Genomic DNA, 27,820 nt, shown 5'->3' on the forward strand with positions numbered 1-27,820 from the left:
AGCAGATCGGTGCAAAACGTGCTCGGCCGCTTCTGAGGGCCGGGGAAGGAGCCCGCCAGTTCTCCAGGTCCGCGGGCGCAGGAGGCGGCCCGGAGACTCTCTGGCGGGCGGGTCCCCACCGGCCCAGCCTCGCACTAGGGTTTGGGGTGTCTCGGCCATTGCGGGGCTCCCGCTGCAGGGGGCGGCTGGGCCCAGCGAGGGGAGGAGGCGCCGGCGGGTGCCCGAGCTCGCCAGGACAAAGCGGAAGGGGAAGGGCTCGCTTCCCCCCACCCACCGGTGCAGCGCGCTAGGCGGGTCCCGGCGGCAGCAGCAGCAGCCACGCGCGAAGCGGCCTTGGCGAGCCCCGCTGCTTCTGCCCCGGCCGCTCCATGGCCGCGGCCCCGCTGGGCGGCGCCGCCGCCGGGAGCCTGCTGCAGTTCCTGAGGCTGGTGGGGCAGCTCAAGGTGCTGGGGCTGAGGCCGGCCAGGCCGGGGCGTGGGGCGGCGGGAAGAGCCGGGGACCCAGGCGGGGCAGGGGGCGCTCAGCCACCCGCGCTCAGGATGGAAACCAAACCCTGAGTGACTCGAGCTGGGCCTCGCCAGGTGCCCGCCGGGTCCGTGTGCTCGGTACGGGGCTTAACCCCCCTGTCGCAGGGCCCGGGCCGGGCTCCAGACCTGCCCGCGAGGCGGCGCCGGGTACCATCGCCTCCCCTGCGGGGCGGGAACTGACTTGGCCCAAGGCCACAAGAGCGAGTCGGAGGCGGAGCTGAGGCTAGAGATCGGGGGCTCTAGGTTCCCAGGCTTGTGCTCAGTTAGCAAACCCCGGTGCCTGGTTTCCTTGTCAGTTAATAGACCCCTGCTAGGAATTTGCTGCAGGATCACACTTGAGTCCCCATCCCTTCCTCCATCGACCCCCATTTAAAATGTCAGTAGGTGGGTCATTTTCTACAGCTCTTGAGCTAAATGTCAGTGCAAGTCTCTGGATAAAAAACGTTAAATCGCTCTGTGATCTGTTGGAGAAAATTCTGCTTGAGAAACCCACTGCTGCTGTATCTCATTTTGTATGTCAGTTTGTTAGCTTCCAGTGAAGGCTGAGTACAGCAGCTCATGTCTTCTTTTCCTGCAGTTTATGTGCTTGAGCCTGCCTGAAGCATATGCTGCTCCTCTGTTTCCTTGACTCCTTTGTGTTGCCTGCACCACTGGTCTTGTGACATCTCAGGGGGTTATCATACTACAGCCTGGATCCAAGTCCCTATAGATAGCTACAGACACACACAGCCACAGACCTTTCTCTGGACTTGGCTTTAACTACCATGGTTGTATTAAAATATGAGATCAATTGAAAAATTCTTTAGTCCCACTTTTAATGTTTTTAGCCAAACCCAAAGACTTTTGCTCCCAGTACAGAATGGAGTGGTCCTGGCAAAAACCATTTGAAGCAGAACCACATGCAGATTGGCAGGCAGCTGAGGGATGGAAGGCTGATCCAAAAAGTGTCATTGACTGAGCATGGGGCTTACCTCAGAAGCTCTTGAATCTAATTCTAGTTCAGGGGTCAGCAACCTTTCAGAAGTGCTGTGCTGAGTCCTCATTTATTCACTCTAATTTAAGGTTTCGTGTGCCAGTAATACATTTTACCATTTTTAGAAGGCCTCTTTTTATAAGTCTATAATATATAACTAAACTATTGTTGTATGTAAAGTAAATAAGGTTTATAAAATGTTTAAGGAGGTTAATTTAAACTTAAATTAAAATGCAGAGCCCCGCGGCCCGGTGGCCAGGACTCAGGCAGTGTGAGTGCCACTGAAAATCAGCTTGCATGCTGCCTTTGGCACGCGTGCCATAGGTTGCCTACCCCATTCTAGTTCCTCTGAGCAAGTAATTTAACTGTACCTAGTATCAATTTCCACCTCTGTAAAGTGGGGATAATACAAATTACACCTACATTGCAGAGATGGAGTGAAGATTAATTACAGTAGTTAATGCGTGACCAATGTTTTGAAGAAGTATAGTGCTATTTAAATGCTGAATATTATTTATTCATACTGAATGCGTGTGGGTAATCAAGCTGAAATGGTCTCTGAAAGCTGAAAAGGACAGATTTTCTGGTGGTGTGTGCTATGTGTGTAGTATATTGTCATAGGATCAATCGCCTGTACTTTCAAACTAACTCTGGCTTTGTAACATTTATTTTTCACTAACATTGAGGCTTCATTTATGCATGAGAAGGAAATGGTTAACCTTAATGGAACAAATTTCCACTGGTATCTCTTAAGCTAAATTCTTCAGAACGTTTATTCAAATGTTTTATATTGTTAAAACTTTCTCCAAGCAGAGAGTACCACGAACAGGCTGGGTGTACAGGAATGTAGAGAAACCAGAGAGTGTATCAGATCATATGTACAGGATGGCAGTCATGGCTTTGGTAACTGAAGATAAACAACTTAATAAAGACAGGTAAGAATACTAATGGTGATGATCAGGCTTGTCTCAAGGTTTGGGAACTGAGAACTAATTATTCATCACACTCTGGCAAGGAGTTTTAGAATACAGAGGGGGAATCAAAATTGATATTTTTTCCATTCTTTCACAAGTTGCTATGTGCCTTCTGGAGTTGAGGACTGAGGAATTGTTTTATTAGTTAAAGTGGAGGCTTGGACAGGCTGCTAACACAGAATAGCTTTCAGCTTCATTTCTCTCAAGAGATGTACATAAGAAGGCTGAAGAATCCCGTTCAGAGGAGTTTGAAGTGCATGGTGAAGCAAAATCCATATTTTATGTAGCTTTTGACAGAGATTCTGTTAACACTTGAGAGAAATAAAAAACATAATATTGATTGGGAACATGTCACCTCAGGATGGGATGCACAGATAAAATTTCTAGATGGCAGTAATGACTGCTTCTTGGAGCAACTAGTCCTAGAACCCACAAGGGGAGAGGCAGTTTTTGATTGAGTTCTAAGTGGATCTGGTCCAAGATGTGCAGTAATAGTGCCCATAATGTAATTAAATTTAACAACCAGGGGTGGGTGGGAGATACCAAAGAAACCCACCACAGTAGCATTTAACTTCTAAGAGGAGAAGTACGCAAAAATGAGGAAGCTACTTAAATGAAAATGTAAAGGAACAGTCACAAGAGTGAAATGCCTGCAAACTGCATAGAAACTTTAAAAAAATTATCTCAAACTAAAGTTATTTTCCCGCCTCTCTTCTCCTGCCCCTCCCAACCCCCAAAAAAGCAAGAGGGCCAAAAAAATTAAAAACAAAAACAAAAACAAAAAAAAGCCATCATGGCTAAACAACAGAGTAAAAGAGGTGGTGAAACCAAAAGACATCTTTTAAAAACTGGAAGTCAAATCCTACTGAGGAAAAGAAAAAGGAGCATAAACTCTGGCAAGTCAAGTGTAAAAGTATAATTAAGCAGGCCAAAACGAATATAAAGAGCAACTAGCTAAGGATACAAAAACTAATAGCAAAATTTTTTTTTTAAATGCATCAAAAGCAGGAAGCCTGCCAATCAATAAGCGGGACCACTGGATGATTGAGGATACTAAAGGAGCGCTCAGGGAAGAGAAGGCCATTGGGGAGAAGCTAAATTAATTCTTTGCATTGGTCTTCGCTGCGGAGGGTTGTGAGGGAGATTGCCATTCCTGAGCCATTCTTTTTAGGTGATAAATCTGAGGACTGTCCAAAATTGAGGTGTCAGTAGAGGAGGTTTTGGAACAAATTGATAAATTAAACAGTAATAAGTCACCAGGACCAGATGGTATTCACCCAAGAGTTCTGAAGAAACTCCAATATGAAATTGCAGAACCACTAACTGTGGTATGTAACCCATCACTTAAATCAGCCTCTGTACCACATCACTGAAGGATACCCAATATAAATGCTGATTCTTAAAAAAAGGGTTCCAGACATGATCCTGGCAATTACAAGCTGGTAAGCCTAATTTCAGTACCAGGCAAAAGAGATGCTTAAGGGGGGGATGTGATAGAGGTCTATAAAACCATGGCTGGTGTGGCAAAAGTGAATAAGGAAGGTTTATTTATTCCTCCAAATAACACAAGAACCAGGGGGTCACCCAATGAAATGAATAGGCAGCAGATTTAAAACAAACATTAAAAAAGTATTTCTTTGCACAGCTCACACTCAGCCTGTGGAACTCATTGCCAGGGAATGTTTTGAAGGCCAAAAGTATAACTGGGTTCAAAAAAGAATTAGATAAGTTCATGGAGGATAAGTCCATCAATGGTTTTTAGCCAAGATCATCAGGGATGCAACTCCATGCTCTGGGTCTCCCTAAGCCTCTGACTGCCAGAAGCTGGGACTGGATGTACTTGATAATTGCCCTGTTCTATTACCATGCTCATCACAGTAGTTTCTCAGTGCCTTCAAGTAAGTGCATTAAGCAATATTGCTAACATCTGTCATATGTTTTTCTTCTCATTCTTTCCTGGGGGGAAGTGCGTGCAGTGGAGTGTTTTGTTTTGGAGTTTTTAAAAAATAAAATACACATTTTTCTTCTCCACCCCCTGCCCCTGCTCCCACTATAGGTATATGCTAGAGAAGGCAAAGTGGGGGAAAAATGTGCCTTGCATGTAGATTGGAAGGTGCTGAGGTTTGTGATGGTTTTTAGAATCTGGGGGAGTTCATTCCACAGTTTTGGGCTGGACCTTGAGAAGCTCTGTCTCCTGCTTGAGCAAGCTTCACCCTTATTTCATTGTGCCAGAGGAATGAATGAACTTGAGCCAACTGAAAAATCAGACTAGGAATACTTACCCACCATTGTAAAGTGCTTTGAGATCTACAGGATATGGTCAGAGCACAAAGCATCATTGACAGACACATTTTTTTGGATGAGGTTGCTACAGCACAGAGAGGTTCACTGACTTGGCTGGAAGCCTGTGAGCCCTAGTGCGTTCCCTAGATCTGTGTTCTAGTCCTGCAACTTGCACTTAATTTGCTGATTGCTTTTTACTGCACTCTGTTAAAGAAGGCTGGGCTGTGCCACCATGAGTTGCTAACTTAGCTACATATGTGTATTTTGTCAGGTGGCATTTTGAATTTGGCAGGGCTCCATATATCTTTATACTTAGTAAATGCAAACATTGTTATCATGCGAGTAGTGTATAATGGATAATGTCCTTAGCTTTTATGTGGTAGGGGTTGGTAAATGATATGCTAGGTAACTACACTGTTGTCACTTAGTATCTTTTGCTCCCCGCTCCCCACCTCCGCAGGGCTTTCTGGTTTTGGATATCTATCCAAATATCTTTTCATACATAACAGTAACTAGAAATTGGGATTCAAATATACTATGGGATGGAAAATTATTTCACTAATACTGATCTATTATAATATAAGGGGGGAGGGAGAGTTTATCAATTCTGCTTATTAATAAACAAAGTGTAACTATGAAGTTTATTGGCTAATCATACAGTGTTTCTCTCCTTAACAGATGTGTACGACTAGCTCTGGTTCATGATATGGCTGAATGCATTGTTGGAGATATAGCACCTGCAGATAACATCTCCAAAGAGGAGAAACATCAGCGAGAGGAGGTTGGTATGGTTGCAGATGCAGCCTGGTACTCTGTAGAACTTTATAAAGGCTTTGCACTTTATTTGTAGAGGTGAACAACTAGTTATTGGGGAGACCCTCAAAACAGCATAATACAGAACGTGTATTTGTGCATGTATGCAAAGGAGTAGCACTAAAAATCCCTGCTAATTTGACTTGTCTACATAACACCACAAAGTGCAGGATAATAAAAGGGAAGTTTTTTGAAAGAACCCAAACATCAGCCACCTGCCAAATGAATCGATTGGATTTTCAGTAGTCTGAGATGTTAGTGAAGTTGCTCATGTATGTCCATGCTTGTTTTCTGGGAAGCAGAGGCACAGGTCAGAAGAGAGAGGGACAGATAGTTAATACTTGACACATGGCACTAGACCAGTGGTTTTCAAACTTTTTCTATTGTTGACCCCTTTCAAATAGTAAGCCTCTGAGTGTGACTGCCCCTTATAAATTAAAAATGCGGTGGGGGTAATTTAATGTAATGGGGCCTCGTGGCTGTCAGCCCCACGGAGCTGACAGCTCATGACCCCCCATGTAACTGCCTTCTGATCCCCTGAGGTTCACAACCCTCAGTTTGAGAACCCCTGCGCTGGACACTTCCAAAGTATCATACAAACTTTACCTGGTTATTCTTATAGTACGCCTGTGTGGCAGGTAATCAGTGAGCCTGACAAACAAATGCAACTGTCTGAGTACATAGTCTTTGGCTTTAATGATGGGCACAAACATATCCATTAATCACAGTTTTGTCATTTCTGGCTCTGTATTATTTAAAGCTAAAAGTTTTGTAAAAGTTTTCCTACAATTACAGCTAGAGGGCACCACCCTACTTGAAAATCTTTTCCAAGGGATACAAATAACAAGTTGTTTAAAGAGTCTAAAAGAAAAACAATCTTACAGTGAATTCTCTGCCATTCTTGTGCTTACCATTTTATTTAGATTTTTTTTAAAAATAATTCTAACAATATGTTCCTGTTGAAAAGAAGATTGGACTTAAAAGATTAAATGGCAATTCAGAGTTCTTTAAATGCTATCTTTATTCACTGTAACATTGTCTGTTCTGTTCTAGTGTGTACCTGTTTGGAGTGTACTTTTTTTTTTTTTTTTTAATCGTTTCCCTAATGCCTGCTGGAAATGTTTCTCCACTAAGGGCCAGACTTAAGGGTATTTAGGTACTTAAAGATGCAGGTAGGTGCCTAGTAGGAGTTTCAAAAGGGCCTAGGAAGCTGTCTGCATCTTTAGGACACCAAATACCTATAAAAATCTGGCCCTACGTGCCTGTTGCTTCTCCTGGTCCCACTAAAGCAAACAGGAGTCTTGTCATTGATTTCTTCAGGAGCAGGATTGAGCCCTAAATATTTATACTTCTGAAGTGCTATCTTTGTATAAAATAACACCTTGAGTGGTAAGTTTCGACATAACTGTATATTGGCATAAAACAAGGGTCGGCAACCTCTCAGAAGTGGTGTGCGAGTCTTCATTTATTCACTCTAATTTAAGGTTTCGTGTGCCAGTAATACATTTTAATGTTTTTAGAAGGTCTCTTTCTATAAGTCTATAATATATAACTAAACTATTGTTGTATGTAAAGTAAATAAGGTTTTTAAAATGTTTAAGAAGCTTCATTTAAAATTAAATTAAAATGCAGAGCCCCCTGGACCAGTGGCCAGGACCTGGGCAGTGTGAGTGCCACTGAAAACCAGCTCGCTTGCTGCCTTCGGCACACATGCCATAGGTTGCCTACCCCTGGCATAAAACTTGGCCTTGCTTTTATTGTTGTTTGTTTCCAATTAGGACCCAAGTATTGCTGGGGAAACAGAGTAGGACTAGAATGTAATTGGTTAGTTGGAACAACATGCAAAGAGGATTCCACTGTTCATACCAATAATTTGGTATTGCATCAAAACAGTGTTAAACAATATCTGGTAACGGGTCAGTGGATGGTGCTTCAGATTATTTTCTGCTGCTTGGGGCTAGTCTTCTGCAATTTATTGAGCTGGTCTGATGTGCAGAAGCTATTCTGTAGCCATTGCTTTTATTGTTCCATCAGCAGAGTTAGTACTGAACGTGTGTAGCTGTGGAGAGAGAGATGATTCACTGTTTATGCAAAGGTGGTGGTGGACAAATTGTTTTCCAGAAAACAAAGGAAAATATATTGTACTCAGATAATGGCCAAATGAAAGCAGGAGTCTGTCTTTCAGGCAGCTATGAAACATTTGACCCAGCTGCTATCAGAAGACCTGAGAAAAGAAATCTATGAACTCTGGGAAGTAAGTATAAATCACTTGATGCATTTATTCCATATTATTGCTGACAACAGGACCAACCAATTGTCTTATTTTCATGGTGTTTGGTGCCTACTGAAGTTCATATTCTTTATTCTAAAACCTTTAGAGCAAGATGGGTTTGGAATTTTTCTTTGAGGGCATGTTTGTATGGCAGCAACTTTCTGAACCCTTTTTCATAAAGGAAACAAAATAATTCGGTATAATGACCCAAATTGTGCTCTTATACCTGTGTATCCCCACCTCATTCGAGGGATTGATTTACATAACAGGGTGGGATTTGGCTTAGTATGTGTATTTACCTGGTTAGACAGTGCTGTTCCATAAGTAACATAACCTTAAAAAGGACTATGGTTTTAACTTCGACAGTGTCTTAAATGAGAATTTCAACTAAATGAAATATGAATTGGGAAGTAATACAGTGAATAATAGGTGATATTTGAATTAAATTAAAATATGGATTAAATTGAAAAATGATCATGTTGACCTGAAAATATCTTATCTTTATACTAGAGAATCTGGTATACATACAGAGGTGATATGCTAGAATATTGTGATCTTGCAAAGAGACCTCTTGCTATTTGCGTTGGGGGAAAAAAATGCTATTTCCCCCAACATATGTTTCCATTATATAGTAACTTTCCCTCACCAATTGTCTGCTTTTGTATATTTTATTGTAAGCAAGTAGTTGTGCAGTCCTTGACCTCTGTAACCGGAGGCTGCGTTTAATACTCATATTCTTCCTGTTCCACTTGGATTGTATTTAAATAGGTTTCCAGATGTTTGAAGATAAATTCTGCCCACAGTTCTCTCTATTGATTTTAATTGGGTTGTATTGGTTTAAATGACAGCAGAACTGGATTTTTAAAGGTACATTCCAAGGTTAAAATAGTGAATCATGGAAAACTATAGTGTATTCTATTTTTATGAAAGCCCTTTCCTTTAGCCTTTTTCACTGGAAAGTTCCTGTAGCAGACAGGCAGGAAGACATTACAGGAAGAGTTGAACTATATCATGGGATTTCTTGCCATTTTTTTTTTTTTTTGCCTTGGGCTCCTGTCCCGACCTATACAGGAGCTGATTCCCCATCCCCACCTCACCTAATTACAGCACACATTAGCTTTTTACCTTCTCATTAAATATAATTTCTCATATGCACACTTTTTAGTTCATATTGTTATTTGTATCATTTATTTTTGTTTCTACCTTCAGGGTAACTTAATCAGCATGGGGTTTCATTCATAGGCGTATCAGTGTACCACACTGAAAATATACACAAACCCTAGCCTTCACTGCTGCTAAGGAGCTAGTTCTAATTTAAAAAAAAAAATCTCTGAAATATTCAATCAAAAATCTACTCTGCTATACAAAGGCAATACCATTGACTTCAGCGTTCCCTATGGAAGGTGAGAATTAATTAGCACAGGTTTGAGCTGTGGACAGGGTTTGTAGAAGATCCTCCCACAGCTCTGACAGTACAGCTGGTTCCTGACTTGTGACATCCTCATTAGCTTGGTCCTTGAGCCGACCGTCACTTGTTTCCATTTGTGCCAACCGGATCAACGGTTTTGAAGTGTGAAGAAAGAGGTACCAGAAGGAGACCACCAAAGCTGTTTTCATTTTGTAACCTAATTTAGGATGTGAATGTAACTCACTGGAGGCAAATGAAGACATTAGCACACTGAGTTACTTCCCTCTTTCCCCACTAGTTTTAATTTTTAATGTGCACAACTACAATAGTGATTAATTTAAGTCAATAGCTACTATTCTGTGTTGTCTGAGAAACCAGTTACTTCCAGTTAGATGTATAGGGAAATTTTGCAGAATCAAGTACTCACGTGGAGACACTGTAAATGTAATTACAACATGGTACAGTGCTTCATTAGAGTAAACTGACCTGCAATGTGAGCAGCCCCCATTGTACTATGTGCATGAGGAGGCAAGTATAAAATTATTCTCAACAGATCAATCTGGTTAGTATATTGCACTGAGACAGACATTTCTGAGCAAGAAGACACCATGATAAAGTTATCATTTATGATGCTGCCAAACAAAAACGGAATGGATAAAACGCAGAAAATGAAAATAATAGGATTAAATAGATTCCAAAAATAAGAGACAGTGTTGAACAGCATTTTAAATATAAATGTGAATTGAAGAAAAGCCCTAGAACTTAAAAAAAAAAAAAAAGTGGGGTAGGGGATATAAAAATGTTAAAATGAAGACTTCAAATCAACTAATAATTAAAGCTTAATTGAAATTTCAAAATGTAATTTGAATTCAAATTGATTCTTACACTAGTATTTCACTGCTGTCAAAATCCAGATCCCCGATTTTGGAACCTAGAGCAAAGAACATACTAAATGAGCAGATTTTTAGCAATATGTCACACATCCAGTTAAGTGTGACAAGTTCATTATCTGAACACAACTGTGCTGGAATTACAAATTAGGATCTCGCCATTAGGCATGACAGCTCCACTATTGTTTTGCTAGAGGCAAGAGGTGATGTATATTAATCAGTGTTCATGCTTCCCACATCATGGGAACTAGAAGTTCTGTTTTAAGGGCTGTAAGTTCCAACGGTAGCCTTGTTTCCTCTTTGTTTGTTTCACGGCCGTGCCCAAATAGGCACCTGTTCTCTGGTCAGTAGGTGAAATTCTGCTTTCACTTGTGCACAGCTCGCCTCAAAATCAGTGGGAGTTGTTGCATGCAACTGGGGGCGGGAACAGCAAGGAAATCAAAGGACTTAAAAGGAAGAGATATAAAGACATTAGCAGCTCAGACAGATTAAGCTAAATGATCAAGAAGGAATGACAGATTTAACAAATACCTTTTGAGAACAGTGACAAATACAAGTAGCTGGATAACAAAATGGAGGCACTAGAACCACTGGTGTAGGAAGTGGACCCAGATAGATATTACAAGGATAACAGAAACCTGATGAAATAGTAGTAATGACTGGAGTACAGTTATTGAAGAGTATTTGCTGTTCAGGAAAGACAGAGGTAAAGGTGGTGGAGTGTAATGATGAGGTAGACTGTAAAGAAATTATAAGTGATGGAATGGATAAAAGGGTCCGTTTGGGTCACTGGGGAAGAAGGCTCCTTGGGGCTAGTGCTTACGATATCTTACAGACCCTCAAGATCTGATTTGGATATAGAGCTCTAATGTTTTAATGAAATAAATACTACTGGAAATCTTATAATTATGGGAGACTTCATTTCCCAGCAATAGCTTGGAGGGCAAGGCTACTAATAATGGTAGGGCCCAGATTTTCCTGCATGTGATAGCTGACAGGTTTCTTCCCCAGATAGTCACTGAACCAACAAGAGGTGATGCCATTTTAGATTTACCTCATAGAAGAACTGGTTGTAGGGGATAATCTTGGTCTAAGTCAGTGGTCCACAACCTTTTTGTGGCCAGTAGCACATGCATGTTTTCAGAAGAGCGTGGCGGGCACCAACAATTTTTCAAGGCTTATTTTGTATTTGTCATTAAATAATACAAAAAAACCCCCATCATATTTAATATACATAATATATGAATCCAGAGAGAAGCTGGAGAGAAGCCGCGAGGACAGAGAACACCGGCGCCCACAGCCCCAGAGTACTCTGTCCCCAGCAGGCGCGGGGCCCCAGATTCTCTCCCCTGCTGGGCACTAGGCAGGTCCTGCGCCTGCCGGGGACCGAGAACACCAGCTCCTGCAGCCCCGGAGTTCTCTGTCCCCGGCAGGCGCGGGGCTGCGGCTTCTCTCCCCTGCCGGGCACTAGGCGGGCGCACATAAATGCCTCGGCAGGTGCCATGGCGCCTGCGGGCACCACACTGGGAACCACTGGTCTAAGTGATCCTGAGCTAATTCAGTTTAAACTAAATGGAAGGATAAATAAAAATAGGTCTGCAACTAGGGTCCCTGATTTCAAAAGGGCAAACTTCAAAAAATTAAGGGCACTAGTTAGGGAAGTGGACTGGACTGAAGAACTCAAGGATCTGAAAGTGGAGGAGGCATGGAATTACATTGTCAAAGTTCCAGAAGCTCTCTGAAGCCTGCATCCCAAGGATTGTTAATGAATCTAAATTCTGGGGTTTCTTTGTATGAGCTCAGATTCAGCAAAGCATTGCAGCATGTGAAGAATAATATCCCTACTTAGTAAAGCACATAAACGTGTTAAGTCTCATGGAACTTAAGCATGTGAAATGTTTTGCTGAATCAGAGCCTTAAAAAGACATAAGGTCTACTGTACTCTTGAATATCTGATACAGATGAAGAAATGCTAAGTGTAAGAAAGGGCTTTTAGTTCTGGCACTGTGTGTTCCAGCATTTGTGCCATCATAGCAAATCTCTCTAATTGCACATCTGCTCAGGAATATGAACACCAGTCTACAGCAGAAGCCAGATTTGTAAAAGAGCTGGATCAGTGTGAGATGATACTCCAAGCATCTGAGTATGAAGAGTTGGAAAAAATGCCTGGAAGACTGCAGGACTTCTATGATTCAACATCAGGTATGAAATTTGATTTTTGTAAGCGAGAGAGAGGAGTCTGTGAATCCCAGTGGGGAATGATTCTTGGATTTAAAGTGGCAGTTGGGTGCCTGTGTCATTTTTGTGAATCTAGCCTGAGTCTCCTTTAAGTCGCTGGCAGTGTAAAGAGGCTTGAAAGTGGGGATAAACTACATTTAAAGTCTCTTTACATTGTAAGAGCAGTGTGAAATAGTCTTACTGTAAATGAGAATCAAGCCTAGGGAACAGGTTGCTTCAGATGTGCTTGTATTGTGTTCAGTTCCCTTCTGTAGTGTTTACTATTGTTCATTTTACTTAAACTCTCTATAAAATTATCAATTTTCCCTTATCTTGCAGACATTAGGGAAAATAGATAATTTTATATACAGAGTTTAACACTAATGAAGAGCTATGTTCAAAAAGAGAGAACTCAACCTGTCTTGAAAAATAAGAACACAAGAATAAAAGAACCAGCACTATCTAGTTAGACACAAAGAAGAACAGGAGTACTTGTGGCACCTTAAAGACTAACAAATTTATTTTAGCATGCCTAGCTGCGATTTTACTAGTGTTCCTACTTCCAAATTCAGTGTTATGAAACTGGAGATGCTACCCCTCACCAGCTATATCAATGAATCTTCAGCTTGATCTGATGTTTCTCTTTCCAGAAATGAAATAGATTCTTATAGTCAAATATTCTGCCCAATCATCAGACAAGCTTAAATTTAAGATTTTGCTGCCAAGCTCTTAGCCAATGATTGAATTTTTTCTCCTGCCATGAAAGCTTCCGAAAGTCTATTTGCAGTGAGTTTTCTTGGCAACTGGCCTGCATAACATACTATGAAATGTGCCTGTTAACTTTTGCACCTCATTATGGCTCCAGTTCAGAAAAGAAATCATGTACTTATGCCCATCATGATTCATAGGTTCTAGGGTAAGAAGGGTAACATTACCCCTGGTAATTGTTCCAGTGATTGATTACCTTCAGTGTTAATAAATTATGCCTTATTACTAGTCAAACTTTGTCTAGCTTAAACTTCTAACCACTGGATCTTGTTATACCACTTGCTGCTAGACTGAGGAGCCCATTGTCAAGTTTTTGTTCTCGGTCATCTGTAAGTACCGATACAAAGTCACCCCTTAAACTAAACAGATTGAGCTCCTTGAGTCTCAATATAAGTACATGTTTCAGAGTACTTGTGGCACCTTAGAGACTAACATTTATTTGAGCATAAGCTTTCGTGGGCTACAGCCCACTTCATCGGATGCATGCAGTGGAAAATACATATATACACAGACAACATGAAACAATGGGTGTTACTATACACACGATAAGGAGAGTGATCAGTTAAGGTGAGCTATTATCAGCAGGAGAGAAAAAGAACTGTTTGTAGTGGTAATGAAAAGGCCCATTTCCAGCAATTGACAAGATGATTTGAGGAACTGTAGTGGGGGGAAAATAAGCATGGGGAAATAGTTTTACTTTGTGTAGTGGCCCATGTAAGGCATGTTTTCCAATCTGTTAATCATTGCTGCAGCTTTTCTCTCAACCCTTTCCAGCTCTTCTTGAACTGAGTGCTCCAAATCCAGAGTATAAAATGGAATTAATGCCCATTACATCCCCTTGCAGTCAAACATGAGCGTTAAGTTTAAATACCCTGATCAGGTTCCATAGCATGAATTTCATATTTAGACTTTTCCTCCCTCCAAATAGTGTTTGGAACAGGATATACTCTAGATAAACAAACAGTTGCTCTTGTTTGTAGCTATAGTTATTCCTGAAACATCACAGCTAATGTTCACAATTAAAGGGAGAACATATGTACTAATGGTTTCTTTTGTGATAGAATATAATAATTTGTCCCTGGAGCAACAGTATAATCTGTTACATAAAGGGAAATAAGAGCATGATAATGAATTGTTTTTTCTTTCATTTCACAGGAAAATTTAATCACCCAGAAGTAGTTCAACTTGTGTCTTCCATTAATATAGAAAGAAATAAAAAAATAGCTGCTACAACAAGTGAGCCCTGCGCTTGAGGCATTTTAAAACTTCTGTAGCTAAAATAAAATATTTATTTTACTTCTTGTAGTGTTTTGCTGCTCCAGCATCACTAATTTTTCCAGGAGTGTTTTTTCTTTCCATTAAGTGCTGGGAATCCACAGAAAAATATAGATCAGGGAAATTGGCATCCTATGCTATCAAATGCAAACTTATCCTGAGATCAAACTAGGTTTGTGTCTTGTTTTAGTTTGATGCAACCTGTTTAACTTGTATAGACCCAATTTTGTTCATTATGAAATACAGTAGAACCTCAAAAAGGTACAAACACCAGACTGGTCAACTAGACACCATGTGAAACTGGAAGTAACCAATCAGTGGAGACAAAAAAACCCAAATATGGTACTGTGGCCATATTAAAGGTAGCAGTGGGGACAGGCAGCCCAGATGTGCCTGGCACAGCTGTGAGCCCCTGCTACCAGCCCAAGGCAGCAGGTGCAACATTGGGGGTCTGCACTGATTTCACCAGCATCCCCCCTCTCCCAGTCAAGAGGGAGACAAGCTGGCCCAGGCAAGATGCTGCCTCTGAAACCTGGCTTGGAGTGTGAACTGCTGGAGCCAGAGCTATGTCCAAACTCTATTCCTGAGGTGTCCGTAACTTGGAGGTTCTACTGTATACTCATGGAACCCTTTTCCATAAATCGAACACTGGTTATTTGGTCTCTTAAGATACCAGTCTCCAGGAAGCCATCTTATGTGGCATTGTTACATTTACCTTACACATGTGTGGTGCTAAAGTTACACTCCAAATGCCACCTTTTTATACACTATTTACAAGTAATGTATAGATCATCTAAAACTAGATTTAACCAAGCTGCCTTCTACCTTGTTTTTCCAGTACCCCTTAGCACTGGACACATGCATTCTAAGTACCAAAGGGCATGATGGAACCTCCTCGATTTGTACTAGCATAGATCAATCATGTGTCTTGTCCTTTTCCTTTGGGATAGTCCAGTACTGGTCTGAGAGAATAACTCCCTACCTGTTCCTATGGTAAAAATGATCATATGTCCTGACCCTGTCAACTTTTCTATCTACTTAAGCCAGGGTGGGCAAACTCTTGTGGAACCCTGATGTGGCCCTCAGGCCAAACAGTATGGAGGGACAGGTAGGGAAGGCTGTGCCTCCCCAAACAACCTGGCCCCCACCCCCATATTGATGTCTCAATGGGCCACCACTTTTTGTTGTTAGTTAAGAAGAGAGGTGTGGATTTTCAATGGCATGTTTATATACAAGTTTTTTGGGGATAAAAATGGCATTTTAGAATTCTTGCACAGTGTGCAGGTATAGTCCTAATTTAAATGGCTATAATAAAGCATGAATTTCATTATCAGGTTTATGTATCAATGATGGGGAAAAATAAACTGAATTTCAGATAGCTAATATAAGCTATGGGGGTGGCCAAAACCATCCATCTGCAATTTTTTTTGTAACATCTTATTAGAACAAGATTGTATTACAAGGGGCATCTTGCTAATAGAAACACACAAGGCAGAGACTCATTTTAAAAACCTCATTTTAATAAAAATCACTAACTTCATTTACACAAACTATGTAATTGTTTTTTAAAATAAAATGAATGTTTATGCACAATGCTGCAACAGAAACTTGCAAATTGTCAAAAAACTTAATTTGCTTTCTGTGTAACAAAATAAATCACATTAAAGAAGCATTTGAGATGTGTTCAGTATCAACTTGTCACATGGGAAAATTAAGTGTAAGAAATTAAAAACAAAAACAGACCCCCTGTAAAACCACTTTGATACAGGATTTTCCTGACAGGCTTTTAGCAAAGCCTAGGATCCAGAATGGCTAAAGTTGATTTGAAGCTTTGCAGTAGGAGAAAATTAAAAAGAGGCCTATTTTAAAAGCAGGCAAGTTCCTCTCCACCCCTCCACCGCATTCATGGTTATACTTGATAGGCTTTTGCTGCCACCAATGGCTGGCTGGCAGACAACACTATAATAACCTTACTGTTCCTTCTCTTAAAATGATGCAACAAATCATGCTGCATCTAAGCTAAGAGATGATTCTGGCTTCTTGGAGATTGAATTATGCCCTGAAGTGCAGTAAAGCAGGACAGTTTGGGCCAGGCTGAAGCACACACTCATCCAGTGTACCATAAAATGCAAGTACTAGCTCTGGCATGTAAACTAAAGGCATGGCACATCTTTATTGAGTTGTTGTATACAGATTCTCTCAAGGCTCCAACTCTAATGAGGCTCACACAAGTCAGAAGGTAAGATTAATATATGACTAAGGAGATGGTATGGCGGCAAACAGGTACAGTTTGTGTTTGTTGGTTTAATACTGAAATTGGGTCCCAGCATCAAACAGCAAGTAACAGAACATGTTTTTCAACTGTAGCGTTTCCTGCTGTGGGACAGTAACTGATCAACTTAGTTTGCATCTGAATAATTGGGTTCCTCTCTAGGGGAGGAAATTCAAAGAGACTGTGGAAGTGACAAAGGACTAGAGACATCAGTGTAACAACAAATGATTGACTGACTCCTTAAGCAGCTCAGGTCATGTCTGTATGCTCAGTAAAAGACACTAGTATAGTTTGGTGGACAGCTGGTGACAGACTATTGCTGGCAACAGAAATCCTTGTACAGTCCTAGACCCATCTGTCTGCTGTGGCACAGAGAGGGGTTACATAATCAGTAGAAACATGTATACTAAAAACAGATTCAGTCCTTTAAATACATAAAAAAAAATTAACTGGACCAGAGGTGTGAAGTGAATTGCAGGAAAAATACCATAAAGCAAGAACTGTTTGGTTGCGTTATAGAAATTGGAACATTAAGAAATGATGATGTGTGTGCCATTTCTATGGAGTATAAAAATGCTTAATGGTAAAAATGGCCTAGTAAAAATACCAATACATTTGGAAGAATGACTACAGTATGACATGGGTGAAGCTGTTTTCAAGAAGTTACAAAGCCACGTGTCTCAAGGTGGATGTGGAAAGGAAGCATAGAAAACACTATGGGGATAAGTCTCACCAGGTCGGATACAGATGGCCAGTAGAGGCTACAGTCTAACACTGAAGTTCCTCCTCATTCTCAGGAAGCGGCGTGCCTGTGATAGAGCCCTGAGCGCTGGCGTGGGCAGTAGAACTGAGAACTTCTTCAAAACTCCCCCCACTGTGGCTTGTCCCTCCAACCTTTGTCTGAAATATGGCAAATAAGGGAAGAAAACTGATTTTTCTCATTTCATTCTGCTTACCCCCCGTCCCCCCAAAAAAACCCTCAATGTTTTCTTTTAAAAGAAAGTTGACACTTTTCTATGGAGATAGAGGAGGTGTATGTTCTCATACTCTGCAGTGTAGGTAGCACTTCAAAGCATACAATGGGCTTGTATTCAGAGCGTTTTGTTTTTTAAAAATACACAACATTCTAAATATCAAGGCTGAGCTTTTCAAAGCTGCCTATAGTATTTGGCAATTAAGTGCCTATTACATTAAATGGGAACTAAGCATCCAAATAATTTAGGTGGCTTTGAAAATTCAACCTTTGTACGGGGGTGTGTGTGTTATTCTAATGAGTATATTTTGTTTATTGTATTTCTCTATAGGACTGTGTTGAGTTGCAGCTCACTGTGTAGTTAAAGCAAGGGCTCTCTGTTCAGAATAAGGTACCACTCAATGTAGGTAATGGTGGCAGAATTGGGCAGTAGTGAATAGATGTTGTTACCCATTGAAGTCAACAGAATCAATTTGATAACCAGAGAAAACAATTAAAACTGGGTTAAGGGCCTTTTTATTAAAAAAAATCAGATCCAAGGTCATTTAAATTTGCTTTCTGCATAAAATGCTAAAATAAGTCCCATGAATGAGGCACCTGAGGGACATGCCCAGCATCAACCTGTCTCCAGGGACATGGATTATGGAGAAATACTGAGTATAAGAACTAAAAATAGGCTAGGATGTTTAATCTATAAATTAAATAAAGCTTTGGCAAACCATAGCACATTTGTCACCTCAGCTCACCCAAGCATTTGCCTTCTTTAACCACTTCTCCGCTGGACAAACAGCAGATTTAGATTTAATTAAAGAAGGACTTTCATAAGAGCTGCTTTGAATGAACATGAGAATGTCCCTTAGTTCTGTGTTGTGGTCTGGGCATCACTTCTGTAAGTGGATTCAGGTCTGTGGATGGAGCACGGTATTTTTACCCCCCTTCCACAGCTGAAACAGCACTTCCAAAATGCAGGCCTTTTCCAGACTCTCAGCCAAGTGACTGCTTAGGAAAATGATTATAATTAAATGGACTCCGCATCCTTTGTCTCCAAAGGGTTAATCCCATGTAATCCTTTGTTTCATTTGCTGATACATGCTGAAGAGTAGGATCAGCTTGTCTAGTTTGAGAGAGCTATAAAATAAAGTAACAGGATTGTAAGTACCTTGCCCTGAACAATACAGGCCACAAATGGAAAATATGTCTGAATTCTAGGAGAGTTTACAAAACATTCCCTCTTTATTGATATTTGCAAACAGTAATAGATGAGATTTTTTTTTTTTTTTATAAAAAAGGTTGGCTGACCATAGATATGGAGACATATTATGAACAGGCAGCAGCTGCTCCATGATTAAGACTGCAACTGAGTTTCCATTATAAGCCTTACTTTGGACCCACTTCTGAAATCCACAAGTCATGTTGGCCTGAGATTGATGTAGAACTTTTCTGCAAAATTTAAAGCAACTCAGACAATAGGGCACTTGAATTTGGACACCCTAAAAACGCAGCTGTTAAATATATTTACAATTATTTTCTTTTTTTGTCCACTCTGTAGCTAAAACACAGAAATAAGGTGAAAGATAAAAGCTGCTTTACTGGATTCCCCTAGCTGAGGTCCAGTGTGTAGTTCATAGAACCATAGGTTTAGAAAGGACCACAAGTGTCATCTAGTCTAACCCTTCTGGATCCTTTCCAGTTTCTCTACATTGTTTTTATACATTGGTGACCAAAATTGGGGAGAGTGCTCCAGCTGAGGCGTAACCAGCGCTGCATGGAGTGGTTGTATCACCACCTCTGATTTGCTTGCTATGCCGCTGTTAATGCAACCTAAAGCAAAACCACTGCATTGTTAAGGTTGTGATCTACCACAACTCCCAGATTCTTCTCAGCACTGCTGCTGCCAAGCCACTTGTCCCCCATTCTGTATTTGTACATTTAGTTTTTCTTCCCAAGTACAACACCTTACATTTGTGGCTGTTGAATTTCATTTTGTTGTCTATAGCCCAGTTCTCCAATATATCAAGATCCCTTTGAATTTTAGCTCTGTCCTCCAAAGTGTTGGCAACTTGCCCCTCCCCCCACTGCTTTGTCATCTGCAAATTCTGGTTGATTTTCAAAGGAGCTCCAGGGAGTTAGATGCCCGGTTCCTACTGATTTTCAATGAGAGTTGGGCAATAACTCTCAAGCCCCCTTGGTCCTGCCTGATGTCCAGTTTTCAGGGTTATTAAAATTGATTTAGTGGGATCCCCAAGGAACATCAGCTCTGGCACTCTTACAACAGGACATCACAAGACTGCTGGAGACCTGTGTTTGCTCTTTTAAACAAATAAAAACATGCCTCCACCCCTTTTCTTTGCAGGAAGGAGCATAAGGAAGTTCTCCCCTCTTCAAGAGCTCATTAGGTCACTAAGTGGGAGAATGACCCTTGCTCTCCTCCAGACCCACTCCTTGGAAAGTCTGCTGCTATTGAAAGTAAAGGAGCTCTGCCCTTGCAGACCTTAGGTTATCTCCAGAGGTAGGAAGGCTGGAGAGAGCAAGATGTATGGGAAGAGAGGCACTTGATACTGAAAGAGTGGCCACAGCTACCACCACCACCCTCATCACCATGGTGCTGAAAAATCATGGCTTAGTTTTTCCCTCTTGTTCCTTTGTGCCAAGGGAGAAAAACAATGCTGAGATACAATGTGTTTGCCTTGAGGGCTTCGTATGGACTTCAGTGTTGCGCTGGGTACAGGAGCTGACCCCTTACTTAGGACTCTGGGGTTAGGGGACCTCAACTGTGAGACTGAAGTGCTCCTAGATAGTGGTTTACTTGCACCCTCAGCGCTCAACAACATGGGATGATTTAGTTAAGGCCCCGTTTGCCTACTTGTTCCAAACTCAGGAGAATGAGATCAGGCTCTCAGTGCCCGTTCCTCAGGCAGATCAGTGTCAGAGGATGATGCCTTCAGAACTGCCTCTAAGAAGTGAGCGGAGATGACTTGCCTGCATTCATTTGGTGTAGTTGACACACTGGGCCCTGGCTGAAGCAGACCCTGAGTACATTTGGACAGTGATGGAGCAGCAGGAGGTGCACAGCTTTCAACCCGTAGACTTGGCTTTGGCCATCTTAGGTAGGCCCTCAACATTGCAGGAATGGCTTAGTGGAGCCTTAACAAGGAGTATAAATACTGAACAGGGCTAAAAAGCATAACAGTAGCTCTGGTAACTACCCTCACTGTAAGCAAATTATGTACAAAACCCACTAATTTTTTTGACGGATAAGGGAAACTGACATGAGAACAATGGAAACCCCAGAGGATTCTGCTATGGCCTTTGGTAGTGATGGGGGCCCATGTGATGGTTGCACCTCCTTGTACAAGTGTGTATGCTGAGAGCAGTGCTTAATTTGTGCCAGGGCTAAGCCCTGGCACCTCTAGGCTTGGCAGTTCAGAGCCCTAGCAGCTCTAGGCTTGCTGCATCACTTCTAAATGTAAAACAATTGCTTGAGCCTTTCATTACAAATTAAGTGTGGATGGGGGACGATAAAGATTGAGCAGAGTGTGCACACAGCCCCAACAGACAGCAATTCCAAGCTCACTCATGCAGTTTTAAAGGCAGCAAAGAGTCCTGTGGCACCTTATAGACTAACAGATGTATTGGAGCATGAGCTTTCGTGGGTGAATACCCACAAAAGGGTTTCTTTTGGGTAACGGTGGCAATTGAGCATAGAGAGGGAAGTGAAAGTGTAGTAGGAGGTGGAAGGATACTTAAGGCACTGGACTAGTACTCTGGAGATCTAGGTTCAGTTCCCAGTGCTGGCCTTGTGTGTCTTGCTTCCCACTTGTAGAGTGAGGCTTTAGGGCTGGTAAATTCAATAATCAGATATTAGAGTGATGTATGGGCCATAAAAAAACCTATAACCAAAGTACTTTGAACACTAGAACGGCTCTAAGAATTTATTGATGGAAGTGTTGGCTCTGGAGCACCCAAGGCCAAGCCCAGCCCTCCATTAACTAGGAGTTACACCCTCTTCCTCCAGGTCTGGGCTGGACAACATTTCACTCATTGTGTACATGAGACTAGACTTCTCTATATACTTGCAGCCTTGAGTTTTAGTTGCAATTTGTATTTGGGTAATAAAGCCATCATCTTACTAACCTAAGGATATTTACCTGAGTGTCATAACAGACACTGGCACTCATGCAACAAACATTGTCAGTTCTTCTCAAGGCTGAAGGTTGATGAATATAGCTCTAGTCAGCACAAAGAAAGAATGCACTTTGTGATCCAACTGACCCTTTACACCACACAGAACCAAGCAACATTTTTTATGCACACATCGTCATCAGAAGATGAGATAGCTTGGAAGATGGCCTCTTTGCTCACCCTCCACACGGTGCAAAGGCTAGCTCCTTCTAAACATGCCATGCTCTGCTTTGTTAATGTGATAGCACCAAGAAGTGCTACTGCCTCATGTCTGATATATCAAGTGTTGATCATCGGTGTAGTCCAAGGTTGTCATCATCATTTACCTTTCCTTCGGTACAGACTTTTAGACAGTTTTGAGGCAATCCAGAGGAAAGATTGACATTAGCTAGGAAGTTAGTACTTGACATTTTAAAGAACGATTCAAAACTCTGGACCAGATCCAATGCTGGTGTAAATCAGCATAGATCCGTCCATTAGTTCGCACCAGCTAAGCACCCTCACTGTTTCAATGGGGCATTGGTTGAGACTGTTTATTTAAGCTGAGACAACAGAGTTTGTTACTTGGCATTCCAGAAGCAAAGAAAGAATATTTCTCTGCGTATTGCCTTCCTTTTCTTTCATTGCACTACATTCATGGAAGGATGAAATCCAATCTGCCTTTGGTACAAATGACAGTGATGACTAAGCTGTCACTTTAACAAGCACAGCCACACAACACAGCTCCTAATCATTACCTTCAGGCTGGTGACAGTGGTCTCAACCTTCTCCTCAAATGATTTGAAAGTTGGAGAATTCCTAGGAGGAAAAACATGATAAGAAGAGAGTCAGTTTTGAACCTAATTGTGTACAGTAACGGCACGGTTTATTTGCCCAATTTCTGCTAGACAATGATCCCTGCACAGAGCGAAGACTGGTTGTCAATGCAGCCACACATCAATAGTGTACTACTAGCAGATGCTTGTGCTGCTGTCATTCAAATCCAATTACACTAATCTGAGTAGTATTTTTTTAAGCTACACTCTTGCAAGAGCAGAATCTGTGTAATAATTTAAACTGAGTATTTACTATTCTATGACAGCTACTCTATGCTGTGATACATTTATAGTATCCTCCTAAGAGTCATGGGACTGCTGGCCTTAATTCTGCATTTCCTTGATTTTATCCATTTGTTTTGCCCCACTGAAATAAACTTTGTCTGTGAATAGTAGGAAATTCAATGAAAATGATGTTTAAAAATATCATTGTAATTTAGTGCCTGATCCTGCAAAGTGCTGAGTGCCTTCAATTCCCATTGCTTTCAAATGGAAACTGGAGATCTCAGCCTTTAGCAGAATCAGGCCCTTGGGGCTAGAGACACAAAGAAGCTGAGCCATGGAAGCACTGAGTATTGCCACATCTAACTTTTAGGCATGTAGAAAATCACTGGGATTCACAAAGCTTGGGTTAGGTTCCTTGGCTTCCTCTACAGTGAGGACAGGCACCTCACGGGGTTCACAAAAGCCAGCATGCTAGGAAGCTCCTTGTCTAAGCTAATCTATGGGAGATGCCAAACAAGTGTGTGCTAAACCCTGCCCCCTCTAGGAAAGAAGAACCTAAGTTCCAGCTGCAGAAAGGTGCCTCTTTCCGCTTGTGATTCGCAGCAGCAACTGTCTCACACGTGCCTATGCCGTTTTGGCAATAAGCTGGAGGGAAGAGAGAAGGAGAACCTCCTTCATAACTTGTGTGTAAGTTCGTTTGTGGGGGCCCAATCCAGTAGACAAGCGCTGAGCCTGCTCACCAGATCAAGGCCCGCAGGTGCGTTTGCAGAGGAATGCCCATTTCCCCTTGGTCCGTGCATCACTCTGAGTAGGGCGTCTCGACACCTGGCATGCAGCTGCAGCATGCATGTACACAGACAGAAACAGGCACCTATGGAATTTTTAACAAACATGTAGGTGCTGACCAGTTTTAGACACCTGTATGGTTTGGAAGCAGCTGAGCAGGGGGTTTCTGAATCCCAATGGGACCTGATTCTGGGATTTAGGCATCTAAAATACCTAAGTGGCAGTAAGCCCTTAGCATGCATCTATCTGCACTCAGTTCGGCCCCTAACAAAATCAACTGACATTCTGTCTCTGACTCCAAAGAGAGTAGAAATGAGCCCTTTGTTTGAGTGAGAGTCATGGGTGTGAAAATACCTTAGAATAAAATAAAATGTACATCAGGGATCTGATTTTTTGTTCAGTACAAGTGACCGTCCTCTTGCCAGTCAGCCTGCTAACCGCAGGATATTTTATTAAAAAAACGAATATAGCTTTTTCATTTTTTAAATGCTTTTGATTTTTAATATTGCCAGTGGAAAAGAAAATGTATCGATCACAATCATGCTGTGGGCGTAAGAGATGTGATAAGCATATGCTCGGTCTTAGGGTGAGACCGTGGATCACAGTCACCCAGGCAGGGGGATTAAGGTGCTCCCTTGATCTCCTAGTTGGGCTACTCCCATCATGGTTACAGCAACATCCCTGGGGCTACTACTCCCTATCCATGCAGATAGGTGGGGTATAGGCAAGCAGGACTGGGGAGTGGGAAGAAACACGTTGGCCAGCGCAGCTGAGCCAGGAGAAGCAATCCTGGAGAAGTAAGAGGATGGCACAGTCTAGTGCCATCACTGTCTGCTCCTAACTCCACAACTTAGCCATTAATTTACAGTGTTTGATTTATTAATCATGACCCACTGTCTAACAGACTCCTCTGGCACCACTACTTTCCTTTGGGACCTACTGCCCTTCTTCATTTACTGCAACAAGTGAAGAGGAGACATGGTCTATTGATCAACTGATCCCTGTAAATCCAATACCGAAGTAGATATCTGATCAGGTATTTAGTCCTTCGGGTTTATTTTTTCATTTCTATTTACTGAAATTTGTCTAATAAAGATACTTAGAAACAAAAGGGCCAGATACGCCTCCCATTGACATAATAGCACAGTTCCTAGATGCAGTGAAAATATTTAAATTTCACATTCCATAATATGGCTCTATAAACATCCACTGCCTCAAATTCTTCTCAGCTCCCTCTCATCTGTCTAACGGCACATAACAGTACTGTTAACAGTTAATAAATCCACCAAACAAAGGCCCAGTCTTGCAGCCCTTACTCAGATGAGTAATCCCATTGATTTAAACTAGCCTACTTATGCAAGTAAAAGCTGAAAGATCAGAACCACGAAAAGCAAAGCCCCAAATAAAGTATGTATGGTTTTACTTCAGCTTAGCGTATACAAATAATGTTGGCACATTACCTCATAGCAGGCATACTTATGGAATGGCGAATAGAGTAACTGCCATGTGAAAGCGAGAGAAAGGAAAGAGAAAAGACAGCACTATAAGCAACAGTTTGCAATATGATCAGCACACAGTATACATGGCAATTTGTTTATTTTTAATTCAGAAGCCCTGGTACTCCGCTCCTGCTGCAAAGAGCTCTCCTCCTCACTTTGAGCACAGATGTTCTGTGCCCCACCATCTCTGAAACTGATCAAGAGGCTGAATAGGGCTTAGAAGAACGGCACAGAGTATCTCCTGCTAACAATCCAATAATGGAATCAAACCTTTTCAGTTTACAAAAACCAGGCATGTGCAAGCTAATATCATGCAGAGGAGTATGAAAGTGCCTTTGTATTCCCTGTGAAAGGTAAACCCTGTAAAGAGCTCTGTAGGTGGTGAATAAATGGAATTCTGGGGTTTCATGGTGAACATAAAACTTTCTTTTATTTGAAATTAAGAATGGCTCACAACTATATTTAAATATTCAGGCTAGGAGTAATTCATATACTGGAGGAGTATGTACTGTGCCAAAAATCCATTTATTGCTACTTTCACTATTGATTGACAGCCAAATCCTGGTCTTACTGAAGACAATGGGTGCTTTGCCTTGACTTAAGTGGCACCAGGATTTGATCCTGATCAACCAAAGTGATAACAATTAAGACACAAAAACATTCACATAAATTTTACATTATAATGCTCCTTATAAATTGGACATGCACTTGCATAGTCTATCTATGAAATTGCTGTAAGTAGGGGGAGGAAATCACACACATATGGACATAAAATTAAAAATCAGACATGGAAAGATCTATTTGGTTATATGAACCCATCTTCCTGCCAATGCAGGCATGTTCTCTATTGTATATTGCCTAATCAGTCAAGACAAGAGAGTTTAAAAACTCTAATATACCGTAATACACCAATAACCAGTAATAAATGCAAAACAAGATTTTAACATTCAACTATTTCACACTGCTTTTAAACTTAAAGTACAAACCCTACAGCCCAGGCATTCCAAAAATGCACTGGATCACGTTCTCTTTTCCTGAACCCCCTACTAATGCCTGCAACCATTAACAATCCAGATTAAATGAAACAAGCATATTTTCCACTTTGTTCTTGTGCCATGTAGGAAAGAAGCAGAAAACTGGAGCTATCTGAATAATTTAGAGCAGGCTGCTTATCTACTATCAGACACATACCAAATAAGCTCTAAGCAAAAAGATTTAATCCAAAATGGCATTAAAACATAATTCATTGGGAGGGGCCACGTGATGGATGCCATGAGTATGGAGAAAATTTGCTGAGTTCCTCATACCAATGCAATTTTATTTTCTTTAAAGAAAAATAAGGAGAGTGTATTCTTGCCACTCCAAATTACTGAATTTATAGGATGTGAGGAGCTCTGGCCTAAAATGGTGACTAGGGCAACTGTTAACATTACATGAAACACCTAAAAACTCTAGCGAGTTTATGAAGAAGGAGGGGCCTGTAAGGCTGTGGGAGCTTTAACCCGTTAGGTGCTGAGCAGAGTTCGGTGGAGAATGGTAATTCTGTTTCATGGAGAGTTTCAATATTTGGTTCCAGTCTGATTCAGAAACACTCCTCCCACCCCCAAATTTTGATATTTGCTGTGAAAGGGAACCTGACTCTACTGGAAGCCCTTAGAACATTTTGAACTTAAACACAATTTTAATGTGCTTTGCAGGCTCAGCACCTGCTTATTTTTATTAGTTAGGGCCATGTTCCGCCCTTGGACGTGTCTGCAAGACTCGTGCTGAAGGCAACAGGAGTTCCTCAGTATATCTTAGGGCAGGACTTGGGCATTTTTGTTTCACTTAAAAGGTGGTAATTACAGTGATATGACAGTTACTGAGCTTTTGCTGTTTATGCTCCAACCTCTAAAAACAAGGGACAGTTGAGATAACAGAACTGTATGTAAACAGATATGCCTGAGAGAAACATCTTTTGAACTCATTCATTATGTGAATTTGAGTCTAATCTATCCAAGAATGTGGTAAACAACATTCTGAATCCAATCTGAAGGTCTTTTCACATACTCCAGTCATAACCCCTCTAGGTTCATCACAGTGTAAAAATCAAGATGTTGTGGCTGATCTGGAACATGTTTTTATCTGGGATAATAATGTTGAAAGGAAAGAGGGCACAGTGTTAAACAAGCCATACCAAAGTCAGCAGCAGTATTTATGAAGAGCAATATGCATCTTACCCAATCGAATGTGACCTAGGAGGGCAGCGTAAAGAGAGAACAGCAAGAGTTAAGAGTTGGCATAGTATGAAGCAAAACATGGGTTTAAAAAAAAAAAATCCAAACCATCTCCCATTAAAATGCCAAACAGTCCTGGGGAGAAAAAGAAAATCATATGCATCAATTCCTTGACACTTGGAGAATATGGATCAGTCGAAACTCCTTCAAATATACCTTCACCTACTGCTGTGTTACATAATCAAACAAATACTTGGCATGTACCCGAGTCTAGAGTATTAGTCCACTAAACCTTGTGCTGTCTCAGATGGTTTCATCTTCATTAAATCACTGTTTGAACAGACATTCTTGGGTTCAATGAGACAGCACAGCACAACACACTTACAGCCAACAAGACTAGGCCATAGGACAATTTTTATTGAGGGGAATTTTTTTAAATGAAAATAGTAAAT

General features: G+C 41.3%; 2 protein-coding genes across 9 annotated transcripts in view; one reads left to right on the forward strand and one right to left on the reverse strand.

Annotated features, from left to right (window-relative positions):
• The first annotated feature begins 206 nt into the window (after nucleotides 1–206).
• Nucleotides 207–27,786, forward strand: HDDC2 (HD domain containing 2). 4 transcript variants are annotated; one of them, XM_039531689.1, is made up of 6 exons: nucleotides 207–443; nucleotides 2,314–2,435; nucleotides 5,436–5,538; nucleotides 7,756–7,824; nucleotides 24,558–24,689; nucleotides 25,263–27,786. In XM_039531689.1, exons 1-5 carry the CDS (start codon nucleotides 369–371, stop codon nucleotides 24,675–24,677), a joined length of 489 nt encoding a protein of 162 aa, XP_039387623.1. In that variant the 5' UTR covers nucleotides 207–368; the 3' UTR covers nucleotides 24,678–24,689; nucleotides 25,263–27,786. The 4 variants fall into 4 exon arrangements, with proteins under 4 accessions (XP_039387623.1, XP_039387620.1, XP_039387619.1 ...); XM_039531686.1 differs by lacking the exons at nucleotides 24,558–24,689; nucleotides 25,263–27,786 and adding exons at nucleotides 12,204–12,342; nucleotides 14,281–15,293 and having other exon boundaries at nucleotides 225–428; XM_039531685.1 differs by lacking the exons at nucleotides 24,558–24,689; nucleotides 25,263–27,786 and adding exons at nucleotides 12,204–12,342; nucleotides 14,281–15,293 and having other exon boundaries at nucleotides 227–443.
• TPD52L1 (TPD52 like 1) overlaps nucleotides 16,548–27,820 on the reverse strand; it is a 69,238-nt gene continuing 57,965 nt past the window's right edge. The window contains exons 5-6 of one of the 5 annotated variants that reach the window (XM_039531691.1): nucleotides 22,565–22,625; nucleotides 16,548–17,572 (exon numbers count right to left, since the gene is read on the reverse strand). In XM_039531691.1, coding sequence (XP_039387625.1) covers nucleotides 17,441–17,572; nucleotides 22,565–22,625 — 193 coding nt within the window. In that variant the 3' untranslated portion in view covers nucleotides 16,548–17,440. Of the gene's footprint in view, nucleotides 17,573–18,501; nucleotides 18,774–19,007; nucleotides 19,086–22,564; nucleotides 22,626–27,820 lie in introns of those variants that run through there. The other 4 variants (XM_039531694.1, XM_039531693.1, XM_039531690.1 and 1 more) reach the window with 4 other exon arrangements.

The sequence above is a fragment of the Mauremys reevesii genome, linkage group 3, assembly GCF_016161935.1.
Source record: "Mauremys reevesii isolate NIE-2019 linkage group 3, ASM1616193v1, whole genome shotgun sequence".
NCBI lineage: Eukaryota > Metazoa > Chordata > Testudines > Geoemydidae > Mauremys > Mauremys reevesii.

Coding starts and splice junctions, on each gene's coding strand:
- HDDC2 (XM_039531685.1), top strand. CDS start 369: ATGGCCGCGGCCCCGCTGGGCGGCGCCGCCGCCGGGAGCCTGCTGCAG. Junction 444..2,313: donor GGCTGGTGGGGCAGCTCAAG/GTGCTGGGGCTG, acceptor TTCTCCAAGCAG/AGAGTACCACGAACAGGCTG. Junction 2,436..5,435: donor AAACAACTTAATAAAGACAG/GTAAGAATACTA, acceptor TCTCCTTAACAG/ATGTGTACGACTAGCTCTGG.